The sequence below is a fragment of the Molothrus aeneus genome, chromosome 25, assembly GCF_037042795.1.
Source record: "Molothrus aeneus isolate 106 chromosome 25, BPBGC_Maene_1.0, whole genome shotgun sequence".
Taxonomy (NCBI): domain Eukaryota; kingdom Metazoa; phylum Chordata; class Aves; order Passeriformes; family Icteridae; genus Molothrus; species Molothrus aeneus.
Window position 1 is genome coordinate 5,928,134 of NC_089670.1, and position 17,052 is coordinate 5,945,185.

A 17,052-nucleotide genomic window follows, 5' to 3' on the forward strand; every position below is an offset into this window, starting at 1 on the left:
GAGTCAGGTGCACCAGCCTCTCCCAGTGAAGTCATGGACTGGCTGCAGCCTCTTCTATGCAGGGAAAAAGGCAGGGATTGTGGGCTGGGGTAGCCTTCACCTCCACTTCCCCACCTGCAGAATTCCCTCCTTGCTGCTCATCTCCATTGTGAAAGCTCTGTGTTGCTTTCACTGGAAACAGCTATTTTTCTTATTTTTATTGATCGTAGACTTCAAAACCCAAAGGGTGTAAGATGGTTCCAGTCTAATTAGTATTTAACCTGCAACAAAATATTGTATTTTACATTGATTTTTTTTTTTTTAGAAAGGAAACATTGGTTCAGTTTCTAAATGAAACACTTTAGCAGGCCATTTGGAAAATCATCATCATGTTCAGACTTTGTAAACATAATTTCTTCAATATTCTTTTTCCCGCAACTTGCAGCCAGGTAAGAAAACATACACAAAAATTAGTGGGTGGTTTGAGTCGCCCCAAAGCTGTATTTCTCCGGCAACACTCTGAATGGAAAGTTGTACCCGGCACTGGCTAATGCCAACCAGTAAGTAAGAAGGGCTTGGTTCTCCCCTGGTCATGCACAGCTCCCAGAGCAAGGTTTCCTCAAAGGAAGCTCTCCCTCAGTGACCCTTCCAATCACAGCAAGTCAGGCCTTGCCCTCAGAAACTCCTAGGGACCCCCCAGGCCAATGTCCCCAGGTGAGGGCTGCAGTGAAGGGGAAAGGAGAAGGTGTGGGGACATGGGGACATGGGGTCTGTGTCCCCCAGCTCTGCTTTAAGCCATTTGGACCCTTCAGAAGTCATAAGGGGCCCTCCATCCCTTCTGCCCTGGCTTGTTCCATAGGCTTAAAATGATTCTGGGTTTGTCCTTGGATTTGTCCTCTGAGCTTTTTGTAAGGCTTGGCCAGGTTTCCTTAGGTACTTTGAGCTTGTACCCTTTTGCAATCAAAATACTGTGCTGGGGACATGGAGGGCACAGCTGCAGCAGATGTGGCCAAGAGCTGGATGCTTTTGGCTCCTCTTGGAGCCACTGCAGCCAGGGCTCTGCCTGTCTGTCTCTTGTCTCACTTTTTCCTTCCTGAAGCCAATTTGGGGAGTGCAAATGGACAAACCCCAAACCCTGAGCTTCTCTAAGGGTCTTGGAAGATGTTTGCCTCAGTGCAGTGGACACGTTTCTCTGCTTGGTGAAAGAGGGTGGGTAGAAGGTGCTGTGGAATGTCCTCATTCCTATTTGCCTTTTGGGACTTCTTCGTGATGACTCTGTGGGTCTGGGAGTGTGGGATTTTCTGGTGAGGGCTGTGCTGTGCTTCAGATGCTCTGCCTCTCTAGGAGAGTTCCCTCCCAGGATCCTGCCCTGTGCCATGATTTCCCTGTCTGTCACAGTCTGCACATGAGCATCCCTTGCCCAGTGTCTCTGGATGAATGGGAATGGGCTGAGTGGAAGGCCAGGGCAGGGTAGAAACAGGTCATATGTCTGGGATGGAAATGGGATTGTTTGTTTAGCTTGCTCACCAAGAGCTCTTCCTCTGAAGTTTCCCCTGGCCCTCAGTCAGCAGAGGGAATTCCCTTTCCCTCTGCCCAAGATCCAGCTGGGATTGCTGCAGGAAACATGCAGACTAGCTGTAATTGCTGTCTCTCCCCATGTTCACCAGGTTTTGTGGTCCTCACTCGGTGCCGTCCTGCCTTCCACTTGTCTGGGTGATTAGGGATGTGCTGGATTAATCAGCAGAGGTGGTGGTGATCCTGCAGACCTGTCCCATCTCCTGCACTGCCCCAATGACATTCTCTGCCCTGGATGAATCTTTCATGCACTTACTTTGTGTATATTTAATAGGCTTGGATTTGGTTTCAGTTCATGTGGGAGTTTGGGGGCTCAGAGGGCTGTATCCTCCAGTGGGATGTGGCTGGGGCGGAAGACTGGTCCCCAGGGGAAAGGTCTGTGGAGGGAGGCAGAGAGCCTGTTTCACCTGTGACAGGCAGGGTGCTAATCTTCACAGGGAATACTTTGGCTTCACAAGGAATATTTTGGCTCTGCAGGTGTGGGCACAGAGTTTTCCTGGCCAAAGAGGGCTAACCCAGTGTTGGTGGGAGCAGACAGTGAGCTTGTCAGGGATGGTAAGGGCAGAGGAGCTGCCAGGACAATTAGCACAGGCTTGTTCTCCCCAGAACGTCCCTGGGATGTAATCAGCCCATCAGTTCTCTGGCTTTATTAATACATTGATATTTGGAGGCCTTGGCTCTGTGCAGTGTGGTGCCTGCCAGCCAAGTCTCTGCGGGAAGTGGGGGTTCGAGGTGGCATGTCTCTGGGCATGGCAATGCCTCATTTTGGAACTCTTTCAGGCTTCTTCCTTGGGGACTGATGGCAGAGGAGGAGGAGGGGGAGGAGGAGGAGGAGAGACATTCCCTCCATCTGTGCACTGCCCTAGGAAGGGATTTAAATCACAGGTTTGCAAAAAAGAGGAAATGTGCCTGATTTTCCCAGGCTTTGAAGCCTGCAGAAGTCTCCTGACAATGATCCCCTTCCAGCTTCAGGCAGGTCTGGCTCAGAGGGGATCTTCCCTGGCCATGGAGCCAGGCACTGTCAGCTAGGGCCTCCATCCTGGGGCTGGGCAGCAGCAAGGATCAGGCTGTGCTCCTGCAGCTCCCAGTGAGTGCAGGCAGGAGAGTTTCTGTTCCCAGGGTCGGTACCCTGGATCTCCTCTACCCTCTGTGCCAGCAGCAGAGAGTGAAAGATGCTCTTGAAGGAAATACATCAATATTAAAATATAAATAATAAACATAGATTAGAAATTCATATATATATATGCTTAGGACTAGTTTTGTCCTCATCCATCTTTCCATGAGTCTGGGAACTCCTCTTCCCTGTCCTGTCATTCTTTCCCCCTCCAGTGTGAACTTGTCTGACGACCACAACCTCCTTGGCGTGGCAGCCCTGATGCCACATGTGTGGCCATGCAGAGCCATCCCTTCAATTCCTTCATTTCACTAACTGTTACATAAATCTGCTTTTATACTGAACTTGTGGACGTCACTGGAGCTCTGTCCATACCCATAACATCACTGTTTCCATGGGAACCAGCATACTTCCAAGGGGGAAAAAGTAGAAGGAGACTAAAAAAGGACAAAGAAGGAACAAAATAAGACGAATATGTGACATATCCCAACTATGTGTCGGTGTAGGATGTTACAAAGATTTCACTGCAACTTGTTTAGGCAGCCTTGCATAACAGTTTTTGTCTTGAGTGTAGCAGCAAGCAGAGTCACGGATGGCAGAAACTTAATAGTATCCCAAATATCCGGGGTCCCTTAGTGAGGAAGAGCTGTCTCTGGCAGCTCTGCATAAGGTGCTGCTCTGTGTAAGCAGCAGGGGAAGATGCATCTGTGTGTAAGCAGCAGGGGACGTGCTGCAGCATTTCCCTGGGTTTCCATGGGTTTTCCTCTCTCCTGGAGTGTGGCTGGGGCTGTGCATTGTGAGGAGGTGGCACTGCTGGGTGTTGTGGATGTGTCTTGGCACCACTGAACTTTAAGGGCAGGTGCTATTAAGGGACATTTACAGTGAGTGAGTTTAAATATATTTATCTGGGGGTTTAGTGTCCCTCCACTGTGCACTTCATAAGGCATGGTGGGAGAAAAGGTCTTAAATAAGTTATTGAGCCTCAGCAATGGCTTTGGCATATTGAGAGTATTTTAACTGGTAGCCCCTGACTCCCTGTGGAAGACCTGGCCATTAGGAAGGATTTTACTGTTCATGACAACATCTTTGTTAATGGCATGTGTGAGTTATTGGGAGGGAACCCATCCCCTGGCTCTGTCACAGGAGGTGACGGCTGGTGCAGAGGCTGAGCTGGGAGCTGGGAGGGACGGGTCTGGGTAGAGGATGGGGACATGCTCCCACCTCTGCAGCCCCATTCTGGTGGGATGAATGGGAGGAGTGCCTGTCCCTGAGCCACACAAATGTTAGCTGAAGGTGCCAAACTGTTGGGAGAGGGAGTTTGGGGGGAAGTTGAAGCTTCTGTGGAGCTTGATTTGGGCAAGCAAGGCTTCACCTTCTTCTCTTCTGACCTTCTCTCCAGGAGATGCAGGGTAGTGGGAGTTGGATGGTGGCTTTGGCTGGTGAAAGAGCTGGTGAACTCCATGGGACTTCCACCTGACCCATCCACTGAACCAGGGCTGGGGCCATGCACTGACCCTTTGCACCACTTCATTTTGGGCTGTTTTGGTCACTGCTCTTGGTGCTGAGGTAGGCATGAGGAGGAAGAAAGGACTGGGATGAGAAGCCAAAATAAATTTAGCCTAAAGTGCTCCTGCTTGACATATATGATATGATATGATATGATATGATATGATATGATATGATATTATTTTACTAAAGCACCCATCCTTGCAGATGCTGGTCCCAGAGCCAGGCTGCCAGCAGCTGAGCCCTCCCAGCTCAGGAGTTAATTGCAACCGGCATGTAGGGCTTTTCTTAAAAGCTCCAGCTCCTGAAATTTGGCGATTATGCAAGTCACTCAGCTTGCAGGATTTTTTTATCTTCTTTTTTTTTTTTTTTTTTTTCTCTCTTTAAGCAATAAGATTTTAAACCCTTCTAGTTGCTGGAAAAAAAAGGCCTTAGAGTAGAAATCTAAAAGGTTACCAGGAAACAATACTGAAACTGTAAGACAAATAAGAACCTCATCAGGGTTTCAATTTTATTTCTTTTTTTTTTTACCAAACAACCTTTTCTATCACTCCCCATCCCCCCTAAATATGGCATCATTCTTTGCCTCATCACTCGGGTGGCTGAGCAGGGCTCCTCCATACTGCTGAGCAAATCCTCCCTCTTCCTTCAGAGGTGGCTACATCTCACAGGCACAGGAGAGCATCTCTGCCTGCAGCTGACAGTGCTGATTCTAAGTCCTTGGGAGAAGAATGATAAGATGATTGCTCCCTGAAATCCCCCTTTTCCTCCACTTTTGGGCTTTACAGTCCCTTTTATGTGTCATGGAGCCACTGGGGACTCTGTAGACTCACCAGGATGGGAGCAGAGTGCTGCCTTTCATGGCAGAGGGAAGCAGCCAGCAGTGCATCCCTTTGAACATCTGCAAGCTGAAATGAATTAGAGATGACATTTCCAAAAACACTGCCATGAATAATCACCCTGTTTTGGTTTCCCAGGTTTAATTGTGAGGCTGCATGAATTAAAAAAACCTCCTGTGTCTGTCTACATGGGAGGGAAAAGGTTCTGAAGAGCTGCAGAGCAGTGATGAGGCAGGGATGCTCCTGCCTAGCTTTTTCCCAGCTCAGAGACTGTGGATGGGGATATGCCAGGCTCAGTGGGGTCATGCCAGCTCCTGGCAGTGTGTCCTCAGCCTGCCAGCTGCAGTGACCTGGGATGAGAACACTCTCTAAGCAGTGAATTCAAGCAGTGCTTGAATTTTTAAACCCCTTTGTGCAGCCCCACTGGAGGAGCCTCATAGCTTTGCTTTCCAGGAATGCCCTGGCAATGGGACTTGCCTGGCACAAATCCCTGCAGACCGCAGGGCAGGAGGCAAGTGCTCCATCACATGTGTGCCATGAGCATGCCAGGGCTGCCGTGCCTGCAGTGGCTTTTCCATCCTACCAGGGAAAAGCAGGCCTACTGCTGCTGTGGTGCTGTGATGCTGCAGGAAAGGCTGTAAACCCTGCAGCATCTTCCCTGCTTCAGCCTGAGCTTGTGTCCCTCAGAGGGACAGGTGGGAGCAGGCCTGGAAAAGCATCTGGGAGGGCAAAGCTGTAGGTTGGAGACCACGTTACAATGACACTGGGGGCAGATCCTTTCCAGTGCTTGGCTGCAGGTCAGGGAAGTGGATTCACTGGGTAGAGATATTTCAAGAGCACTCTGGCATTGCTGCGTCCACAGAGGTGGAAATACTTCCTGCAAATGCTAAAAGCAAAATACAGAGGCTGGACTTGCTTTGGAAGGAATGTGGTAGGAAAAAAAAAATCTAATTAAATGTCCAGGGCTGTGATGGGAATCCTATAACCTTTAACTGGGCATGACATGAAGAGCCTTTTCCTGTTGGCTTGGTGCAGTGAGAGGCAAAGCTAGGAAGGGGTTATTATTTCCATCTGTGAGGCAGATTAATTCTGAGAACTTTTAACTTCCCTTGCAAATGGCCTAAATTAATGTTTTAGGATTTTAGTCCCTGCCTTCTCCCACCCCCGCAAAGGCCAGGCCCTGGAAGTACCATTATGCTTCTGTCAAAGGGGCTATTTCTGGAATTGATGATATGAATGAAGCCTAAAACTCCACTCTCATTAACGTCTGCAGCTTATCCCAGTATCACTCCTAAGCTGGTGGGACTTGGTGACACTGCAGGGGAAGGCTGTCATTTCAACCCAATTTTCATATCACATTTGCACAAAAATTTCCAGGCCTTGCCAGCGCTTTCCACACATTTGTCAAATCCCAGCCACTGTCCCAGTGAGTGAGGGCTTCTCCTGGCACAGAAGCGATGGCTGTGGGTGCTGATGGGGGACTTGGTCCTGGATGTGATCTCTGTGTTGAAATGACGACTCCTTGCCCTAAAAAACAGAGAGCGAAGAGAGCCCAGTGTCACCTGCCTGGATCCAGGGGGTTTTATGCATTGCTTAATTTTGAGGTACAAACCTGCAGCCCCTGGTGCTGCAGGGCTGCCCCCTTGCCCACGGAACCCTGCTCCCATCACACTGCTTGTGCTTGGGGTGGGGGGGCAGAGGGCTGTCCCACCCCCCTTCCCAGCAATGGCAGCACATGTCCTTGGAGCTGCTACTTCGCTGGAGAGTGGGAAGAGGGGTCAGGAAGGGAGAGAGAGGGATGCAGGGAAGGAGGAGAAGGGGAATGGTGGGAGCTACCTGGGAATAGCAAAGCATCAAGGGAAGAAATAAACATTAATCCCATAGAAGAGTGTGTGTCCCTGTAGAGCGTCACTAAATGCTCCCCTTCGTACTCAGCTCAGTCAGTGGCACTTCCCCAGGGAAAGGGAACCCAATCTCTGGGGCACAGAGGTGTCTGCTCTCTTCAGCCCCAAGCCAAAGAATCCACCGGGACCAGTGCAAGTGGTCCACCTCCTTGGAAAGAGTCCAGGATGCAGCTGGACAGAGCATCTCATCTGGTTTCTGCTGCCCTTGGGCAACAGATGCTGATTTAATTCACTCACTAGTGAATTTGATCCAAACTTTTGCAACCAAATCATAGCAAGCATAATGCAATATCTTTCTCTTTTAATTATATTAGGCTGGGTAGTGTTGGCTAATTGAATCTGGGACTCTTGCATCTTAATTACAAAAGGTCAGGTGCTGTGAATCGTGGGCAGGTGGCACTGGGACCACCGGTGGTGGGAAGGGGCTGAGGGCTCTTGCTCTGTGAAAGACGTCCTTTGGTAACAAGTGAGTGACTTCTGGACATTTTCCTTCTTTTTTTCTTTTGTTCTCTCTTATCTTATGAATTTTAAGTCAGATTACAACAGAATTGTTACTGCGAATTTCTGTGTGGCAGAAACAGGTTTTTTTTTTAGTTGAAAAGAACCTGTGAGGATTTTGGCTGCCTGCCTTGAGCACATTGATGGTAAAAATGTGGATTTTTAAGAATACGCTGGGATGAGCAAGTGACCCCTAAAAGTGGTGACTTCTGACACCCATTGGGTGGGGTGGATGGGGTGATCACCTGCTATGTGGTCATGAACCTCATTATTAATCCTTTTTCTTTTAAATATCAGCTCTGCTTGGTGGGAGGAGAGGGCAGGACTCTGAAGGCCAGCTCTATTCCCAGTAAATATTTACCTCATGCAGTGAGGGCTGTGGGCTCAGCATGACACTGGGTGGTGGCAACGCCACCTCTGCCCCTGCTTTCAAGTAGTCTCCTCCTCACCTGAACTGCTGGCCAGGGACCAACACTGTCTCTGATGCTCCCCCAAAGCTGCTTTGCCCCTTCCCTGCCTGCCCTGCAGCAGTGAGAGGCATTCAAAAAAGCACCTTCTGCTTTTGCTAATTGAAGAGTTTCCCTTTGTCAGCCTCTTGCTCAAAGGAGGGTCGGTACAAAGCCATAGCCAGCAGCACTTTGTGTGCCTCTGAAAATCCCATTAGCAGAAGAAAGAGCTTGAATTTTCATTCAGCTGGAAAAAAAAAAGAGGGGAGAAAAAATATCGCCCCCCCAACCTTCTGATGTATCAGCTGCACATTAACATACTGCCCTCGGCACTGCTGGGGTGCCTGTCCTGGGAATATTTAATCAGGTGAAGTGTTATATTGGACTGAAATGTATGTGCTTCAGGGAGAAATGTGCTGATAAGTGGTCTGCAGTTAAATTTGGGGTAAAAAAAATCCTCTGCCCTCAGCAAATAAACACCCCTCCCCCTCCCTGGGTCCCCCTCCCTCTCCAGCTGTTTTCCTGCCTGCAGATGTTTGTTCCTGCAAGACAAGTTGGGATGTGGGGAGGGCAACCCTGAGATGGGAGGACAGGATAGGATGGGGGGACCTTCACTGTAGCCACGGTGGGCAGCATGGGGGAGGCCATGGCTGTGCCAAGATGGGAGGTTCTGGCCCGGGGTAGCATGTCTTTGGGCAAGTAGGGGCTGCTGGCTGTACCATGGGGACCCTCTTGGGGTACAGATGTGGTGCTGGTCCCCAAATCTCCCTGCTGGCCACAGCTGGTGCCCTATGTGGGGCAGGTTGTGGCAATTTAGGGTGCTGAACTCTCCTGGCTTCCCTCCACTTGCAATCAGCCACTGGTACCAGTGCCAGCACTCTAATGAGTATTGAGGGGCATCTGAGCCATGATGCAGATTGTGGCATGCCAGGGAAGGACAGGGACTTTGGTGCCATCCTGTGCTCTTCCATTTCAGCCTTTGCTCATCCCTCTATGCCAGATATGGGGCTGTGGTGGGCTTGGCTCTGCTCAGCTGCCCTGGGTGAGCATTAGGGCTGTGCTGAGTCTTGCACAGGGAGGAGGTGAGATCAGAGTGGCTCCAAGCTGATGTCCACCATGGTTGTGTGCCCGTCTCTGCTTGCCCAGGAGTTTGTGGTCCCCAGCCAGCATCAGCAGCTGCTTACTGGGCCAAAAGCCCCCCCCAGCTGGGATGGAGTGTGTGGAGGAGATCCACATCCAGTGAAGGCTCTTGTCCAGTGCCATGGAAGAATTTGAATGGATCTTTGACTGTCTGGGGACTTGTCCATCTGTCTCCGCAGGTTCTGACCCAACCAACCCAGCTGTCCTGGGACATCCTCACTTCCCTGCTGCATATCTTCACAGCCTATACAGGTGACATTCCTTCTGTCACCCCTTTGGGTCTTTTTTAATTCTTTATGTTCCCAAGGGCTTTGCAGCTCCTTGCTGGCAGAGCCCTGGACATGGCTGGTTCTGCTGGGGGATCTTCCCAGGCCCCCAAGCTGGGGATTCTCTTCAGTAGCTGCCCCTTCTTCTGGCTGCTCTCCATGCCTGCCTCCACAGGACTATATTTAGGCTAAATATCCCAGCCCATAGCCCCACCCTGACAGTTGGAATGTCTATCCCAATATCCTGTAAACATTTCTCCCGATTAAAAGATCCAGATTGTCGACAACCAAACTGTGACTCAACCCCGTGTGGTTTTCCAGGAATTCACCCAGGATGGGTGGCGGGAGCTGCCAGCCCCAGGCCTGTGTGCCCGGTGGAGAGGCACCTGCTGATTCATCCTCACCTTCTGCTTCCCCAGGCAGATAACGCTACAGCACGGGCTCCTCAACACCACCCGCTGCTGTGTTGCAGTGAAAACTCTTGTCTGTCAAGGGCCATGCTTATTTTCCTGGAGCAGAGAAGCTGCTGCTGGCACTCAGGCAGGAGCATGGCCCTGCTGTCTGTGGGTCCTGGCAGTTGAGAGGGTGTTTTTCATGCTAGGCTGGAAGATAACCCCAGCACCACACTGAACCAGTGCCTGGATTTCCCATCTCTGTGCTCCTGGAAATGCCCCCAGAAGTATGCAGGAATTGGGTACCAGGTTTGAACCATCCCTATGGGGATGAGCTGCCGCAGCACACTCTGTTCTGCCCCAAAAGTGCATCCAACATCTGTCCCAGCAGCTCAGCTCTTTAAAAATTGCTTTAAGAGGCAGGAGGCAGGTAGGGATTGGGCTCTGCTGGCCCTCACTTAAAGGCTTTTAGGCTGTTCATTAATGGTTTTGGCAGTCTTGATTTGGATTGGGAATGAAAGTTTAAGCAGTGGCTTTGAGGAAATACCCCTGGGATAAGCTGAGACATGGTTAATAGAAATTGTAATGTTAAAGTACTTTTCTGTAAAACGCTAGGAGAGGAAATTAATGGTGTGGGGTTTTTTAGTTTTTTTCTAAAAGTTGATATTGCTCATTTAATTAAATGTTTTAATCCATCACATCAGCACTCAGCACTCTTGCCATGCAACTTCCATTTTAGAGTGGTTTTCACATCAGCTGTAGCCACTGATGGCAGCATGGCGAGAACACCTGCAGGTATCTCAACATGTAAACTCAGAGAGTGCCTAACATAGGGAAGCTGGTCTGCTCCTGGCCTTAAAGACCAGGAAAAGCTTTCCAATTCAGATGTTGCTTCTTGTGGATGCACCTCTGGGTCTGTTGCCTCCTTGACAGGAGTGTGCAGATGGTTCGAGAGGGTCAGCATGCTGGTGATTCTGCTCAACTGTGTGACGCTGGGCATGTTCCACCCCTGCGAGGATATCGCCTGCGACTCACCGCGCTGCAGGATCCTCCAGGTACAGCCCCAGAGCTGATGGAAGCTCAACAGCAGCCTCAGGTTGATGTAGAGAGGGAAGAACTGAGCTGGCTCCAGCCACGGTGGTGTGGTGTCCCAGAATGTCAGGTCCTGCCTGCACTGTCTGTCCTATGAGCATTTGGAAAATACTGGTTTTGGTGCTCGGATGAGAACATGCAGTGCCATCTGGCAAAGCCCCTGCCAGGCTGTGCCACCCCCAGCCTAGCTAAGCCTTTCTTGGAGTGCTTGGGGAAGGCCAACCATCTAGTGGTCAGTGAAAGCAGAGCCCAAAATATACTTGTCCATTATCCTGGCACTATGGGTGCTGTTGGACCATCTGGGCTGGGCCCTGGACCACAGGGCTGCTCTCCACACAGCTTCTTCCCAGGGATTTAGCTTTTAGAGATGCAAGAGGAGACCTTGCTGGACTCGGGTTTCCAATTCCCTCCCTTGGTGCAAGTGTGCAGAAGCATCCCTCCTCCCTTCCTTTCTTTTGCAGAGCTTTGATGACTTCATCTTTGCCTTCTTTGCCGTGGAAATGATCGTCAAAATGATTGCACTGGGGATTTTTGGGAAGAAATGCTACCTGGGAGACACATGGAACCGCCTGGACTTCTTCATCGTCATTGCAGGGTAGGTCTGGGGAGGCAGGTCTCCTTCTTCCTGAGTCTCTCTGTTGTTATTTATGGCTCTGCTCAGCAAGCACTGGATTTGGGGGAGCAGCTGGTTTGTAGCAGTGAAGGCTGGGGGCTGGCTGGTGTTGATTGTTGGCGTTGTCCATCCCAGCTTCCCAGCAGGGATCACTTCTGAGCTGCAGCCGCCCCTCTGGTGCTCTCAGTAGCTTGAGGGAGAGCTGATGCTCAGTACATGGGCAGAGCGGGGCAGGGTGACAAAAGTTGGTTGTGGCGGATTTTGACCAGCCTGGGGCTCCTTTGCTGGATACTGTGCTTGGCTCTCCTCCCTCCAGCTCACCAAAGGTTTTAGTTTCCATGGTTGGAGTGGGCAGCTGGGAGTATGGAGGGCTGTGCCAGGAAGGATCATTCAATGAAACATGCACGATTTCCCTCATTATTATACTTTTTTTTTATTATACTTTTTTGAGGGAAACTGATCGAGTTTGCCTTTCTGAGTGTTTTCCTTTCAGAGGCACCTGGTTTGAATTAAAGGCTCTTCCAGCATCTGAGAGTCTCCTGGCAGAGGCTGGAAATACACATGGAAACTCCTTGGCCACTGGCCACTGAGCTGAGTTTCTTTGATACACAAATTTCTTGCTGGCCCTTGCCTCCCCTCCCTGCCCCAAGACCCCCAAGACTTTTGGGAAAACAGCTGAGTTTTGGCTCTTTTGATAGAGCTAGGGATCAAATTTACTATATTTTCTTGGAAAGAAGCAGAGGCCCCTCCCAGCTTGTTTGCCTGGCATGGGTTTGGTGTCCCAAAGAAGGGGCAGCAGCCCCTTCTTGTTTGGTCCAAGAAGGGACAACACCTTAATGAGTTTTGCTTATGGTCCATTGATGGCCTCACAGGGACATGGCCCATGCCTCTGCTAGTCAGCTGGGAGAAGTAAAACAGAGGTTCCAGGTCTCTCAGTGCATCCTTGACTTGAAAAATTCATTGTTTCAGAGGTGAAAAGTTTCAGTGAGCTTCAGACCCAAGAGCTGTATTTGTCCCCATAAACCTGTCTTCTGCAGGAAGCCACAACCTCCTACTTTCCAGCCCCACCAGCTTCTGGCTCCTCAGTTTAGGAGAAGGCTCGGGGTTTCCTCCTGAAATGTCTGAGCAATGTTAGGGACAGCAGTGATGGGATGCTGGACAAGAGGGAGCCACAGGTCCAATCAGGTCTGGTAGGGTTGTAGACACCAGCAGCACATCGAAGGGCTGGAGCTTGCCAAGCCACCTTTATTTCTTCTCGTTTATTATGTCTTGCAATGGAATTAATTGTGATGAAGAGCCCAACCCAAGCAAGGCCTGACATCCCATCCTGGGAAGCATGGTCACAGATGCTGGGCTCTTCCCAACTTCACTGTGCCAGCTTGCCCTCCCAGCCTGGTCCTGCCTTTACCTGTTGATCTTCCAAAACCTTTGGAGCCAGACTTATCCCTGATGTCATTCTGTGGGGACCCACCATGATGGGACCTCACTCTAGAGGGACACCAGCCGGGACCATTCTTATTCCTATGCCAAAATATCACACTTCTCTTTGCTTAAGCAAAGAAATCTCTGCATAGCTGCTGCACCTGGCCAGGTGTTTGCACATGTGAGAGTTATCTCCTTCCTGGGCAGAGCTGCATCGTGGCACAAATCCCCCCTGCAGCAGCTGCTCCCCCATCCCCATCATGCAGAGACATTTTTTTGCTGCAGAGGATTTTGCAGCATGGTAGCCTGACCCTCTCGTGCCTTCTGCCAGATCAGCTTTGCTTCTCACTAAGTGATGGCTCTTTCCTCCATGTGCATGAACTGTTCCCATCTGGGCCCCGTCAAAACCAATTCAGCTGGCAAAGGACCTAACTGGATTTAAATACAAAGCAGAGCCTCTCCTCCTCCAGCACTGACTTTGTCTGCTCCCTTTTGTGCCCTTTTGCTCTCTTCCAATCCTAGCCCATCCATCCTGGCGTGCTGCATCCTACTTGAAGCATTGCTGCAATCCTGGGGAGCCTGCTGAGGGCCAGGGAAAGCTAAAGGGGCTGCAGGAATGGGACACTGCTGAAGCAGAGAAAAAAAAAAAAAGGACTCAAGCCCTTAGTAGACCTAAGATATAGGTAAAAAACACTACAGTGTTTTTGCCTAAGTTCTGCAGGGTCAAATCCCAATTAGACAGAGGGAAATTCCTCACGTAGCCCTTAGTGCAACTCTTTGGTTCCCAGATGGGGCAAACTACCCCAACGAGCACCCAGCCCATGGTGCTCACAGCAGAGCACAGGAGCAAGGGATGAGTTGAGCTCTGCATGGAGGAGTTCTGCATCTGAGCAGGTGTCAGGAAAGAAGCCAGAGCCAAACTGGGGTCCTGGAGAGTGTGTGCCAGGGCAATCCTCAAAACCCAACTGTGTTTGCTTAGATACCAAATAAAGCAAGTCATGTTTTTAATGGAGGTCTCACATAAGGGCCTCAACCAGATTCCCCAGTGAAATTCCAGGGGAGGAGACTGAAGTTTTCCTGTGGTCCTGGTGACCACAACAAAACAATTCTGTTTCTGCATTCACATTTTTTCTCTGCCCTTTAAGACAGAGACATGGGAGGAGAGAAGCAGCAGCACAGTGTGAGCTCCCCAGCACCTAGCAGGACCCTGAGCTCCAGCTCTTCTGCTTTCCTTGCCACTTCCTTTCTCATGGGCTGCAGAAAGTGATGTCAGGGGAGAAGAGAAGCAGCAAACTATATCTGTAGGGCTTTGGGTAGGGAAAGCATGTAATACTGGGACTGTACACTCCCACGGGCACGGCATCCATAGAAATCCTTCCCAGCCACCACCAGTTTAGAACAGGCTTCAACCCACACTGCTCTCCCCTGCTGCCCCCCTCCCCCCAAAAGTCCCAACTTATAGCATTTCAGCTTCCCCATTCTCTGAGAACTTTCTAGATCTGACAGGGTTTATCATTGTGGAAGAAGGCTTTTTGTGCATTTTTTCTCCAAATCTCCCTCCCTCTTGTAGTTCTGGGAGAGCCTCTTGGATGCTGTCCTTGCTCCTGCTGGCCACTTCTGTGGGATGCCATTAAGTGCTTCTCATCTCTGTTAAACTGTCCAGACCAATCTCATGAACTCATGGAGTGTAAATGACTTCTTTGTGACAATGTAATGCAATTAGTGCTAATTATAGAGTGTGTAATGTCTGCAACACATCTCTGTAATTACAGTAAAACTTGCCGGAGATGAGAATAGTGCTGTATTATCAAAACTCTGCTTAGGGAAACATGGCTTAGGCTGGAGGTTACAGAGTTGCGTGGGGAAAAAGGGAAGGGAAAAAAAGTGATGAATGGCATAATTATGTTGCATTATTTTTAGAGGAGGGCATTTGGGGAGTTTGCTTGTGAGAGAATGCTTCTTTGAAGGTTAAAAGGCATTGCAAGCAGCTCTTGCCCTCTAAAGATTATTAGATATCATTCTGACCTCTCCCAGCATAAGACACAGATGTACTGGGGATGGATGCTTGTTTGCATCCCAAAATATGCAGAAGTGGTTTTGGTTTAATGCTGACTGGGGCTTGGGCTGGGAAGCCAGAGCTGTGGGATGGAGATGTGCCCTGACTTGGTGTTTCCCTGGTCACTGCAGGACCCAGCATCTACTATCCTCCCAGCAGGGCACAGGAGCACCTTCTCTGCTCAGTCTGTGGGAAAAGGATAGCCACAGACTGAGGTCTCTCTTCTGCTCAGCTGGAGCCAGCCCTAGCCCCACACTTTGCTGCAGTCCCAGCAGCTTGCAGGAACACAGCTTGTTCTGGCTTTGTTCAGATAAGGACTTCCATGACCTCTGCATTCATGTAAATCGAAATGGACTTTAAGCCATCCTCATCAAAAAACCCCATGGTGTGATTTTGGAGTTATCCTGTGCAGGGCCAGGAGCTAGGCTTTGATCTTTGTGGTTCCCTTCCAGCTTAGGAGATTTTATGATTCTATTCTATGATTCTAACCCCAAAACAACAAAAACCCCTAATGGTTTATTGTTTTCCTGTGAGAGAGCTTTACACCAGGGGATAATTTGGAGCTGTCAGAGCTCATGGGATTCCTCTCTGCCTTCCTGTGCCCACATTCTGCTCCCCACTGAGCAGGGCTGTGCATCATCCCCTGTTTGAGCTGTGTGGGTCTGTGGTTACTCCAGGCTCAGTCAGTTGCTTGGCCAAGACTGAGGAGCCCTGTTTGTGCTTTGCTCATTGGAATGGTAACAAGCCTCTTCAAAGACTTTGTAGGAAAGTTAAACACTTCTGGAATATTTTGCTTACGATTGAAGAGGACCTGGGGCTGGAAGTGGTTGGCAGGCTGCTTAATTCAGGAACAGACACCACTCCTTTCTCTCTTTGCTTCCTGAACATTTCTAATGTTTGTTATGATATTTTTTTCTCTCTCTCTGTGGAAGGCTGTATTAAACAGTGAGCTCCACTGAAGCCTTCATAAACAACCTTAAGGATATCTTTCTCCCTCCTGGTTTTGAGCATTGAATTTCAGGGATGAAATAGGTTGCAGGAAGCCCTGTTGTGTTCACAGGTGAGAGGAGAGAAAGGGATGACACAGCCCCCACTCCATCCCTGCTCCATTTAAATATGGATGGGGTCTGAAAAACTCTTTAGCTCAGAAATTGGAAGGAGGGCTATGGTGCCAGATGGGTTTCTGCAGGGAACTGTGATCCCATAGCTGCAGCAGCCAGAGCAAGATTCCTGCTGGGTGCTCTTGGTGAAGCTTCCAGCATGTTGCCTGCATCCCACAGCGCCAGATCGCTCCACAGGCAGGCAGGGCTCCTCTGAAGGGTGTTTTAGCGGTACAAGGCTGATCAAGGGGCTGTTTCAGCTCCCTGGTTCAGACACGGGGAAGAAAGAGCTGGTGTGGGACTGCCTACAGGAGCCCCTGCTGCAGGCTCCCACTGCAAAGGCTGATTTTCCCCATATATTAGTCTTTCATCCCTTAAAAACAAAATTCACAGGGAGGCGGGATGAATGTTGCTTTTTCATTCCCTCTGCCTCTGTTGAGCTGTCTTGGCAGCACAAGAGGACGTGGCAGCAGTGCCCTCTGTGCTGCCTGGGCACGCTGAGCGAGCACCGGGCTGTAATTGCCCATGTAAGAGGCTGATTTGCACACACAATTACCCAATGTGCAGCCACTGCCACAGCCCCTCTGGGCCACAGGGAAAGCTGCACCAAACCTTCTCCCAGGAGCCTGGCCCTCTCCTGGGCTTTCCAGGATGGATATGAGTGTCCTGGAAACTGGGAGCCTCCTCCATGGCCTCACTGTGTCCTGAATAATCCCAAATTAGGTGCTTTGTGCTCTGAGCAGAAGTGAAGTGCCAGAACATCAAGCCAATACTTGTCATCATGAACCTCCAGGACTTCAATATCTGGGGCTGAGCTGTGCAATTTAATGTTTTAAGTTACTTTTGGTTGGATAAAGGGTAGCCAAGACCTGGGCACAGATGAAATCCATTGGCTGTGGATGCTCCGTGCTGCCTTCCCACAACCTTTGGAGCAAAGCATCCCGAACAAGCTGCATCCCTGACTCACAGAAACCTGCTGGGTAAAAGAAAGCACTCAGCAGTCTCCCTCGCAGCTGAGCTGACTCAAGTCCACCTGTGAAAAGCCTGGAGGTTTTTTTTAAGTTTTAGGACTTTTAAAAAGGTAATTCTTTAGTTTCTTTCAGTTCTTCA

General features: G+C 49.9%; 1 protein-coding gene across 3 annotated transcripts in view; it reads left to right on the forward strand.

Annotated features, from left to right (window-relative positions):
• Positions 1 to 17,052, forward strand: part of CACNA1G (calcium voltage-gated channel subunit alpha1 G) — a 147,210-nt gene that overhangs the window by 34,271 nt on the left and 95,887 nt on the right. For all 3 annotated transcript variants that reach the window (XM_066565560.1, XM_066565561.1, XM_066565562.1), the window contains exons 2-3: positions 10,603 to 10,714; positions 11,213 to 11,346. In XM_066565560.1, the coding sequence (XP_066421657.1) occupies positions 10,603 to 10,714; positions 11,213 to 11,346 (246 nt within the window). The remainder of the gene's footprint in view (positions 1 to 10,602; positions 10,715 to 11,212; positions 11,347 to 17,052) is intronic.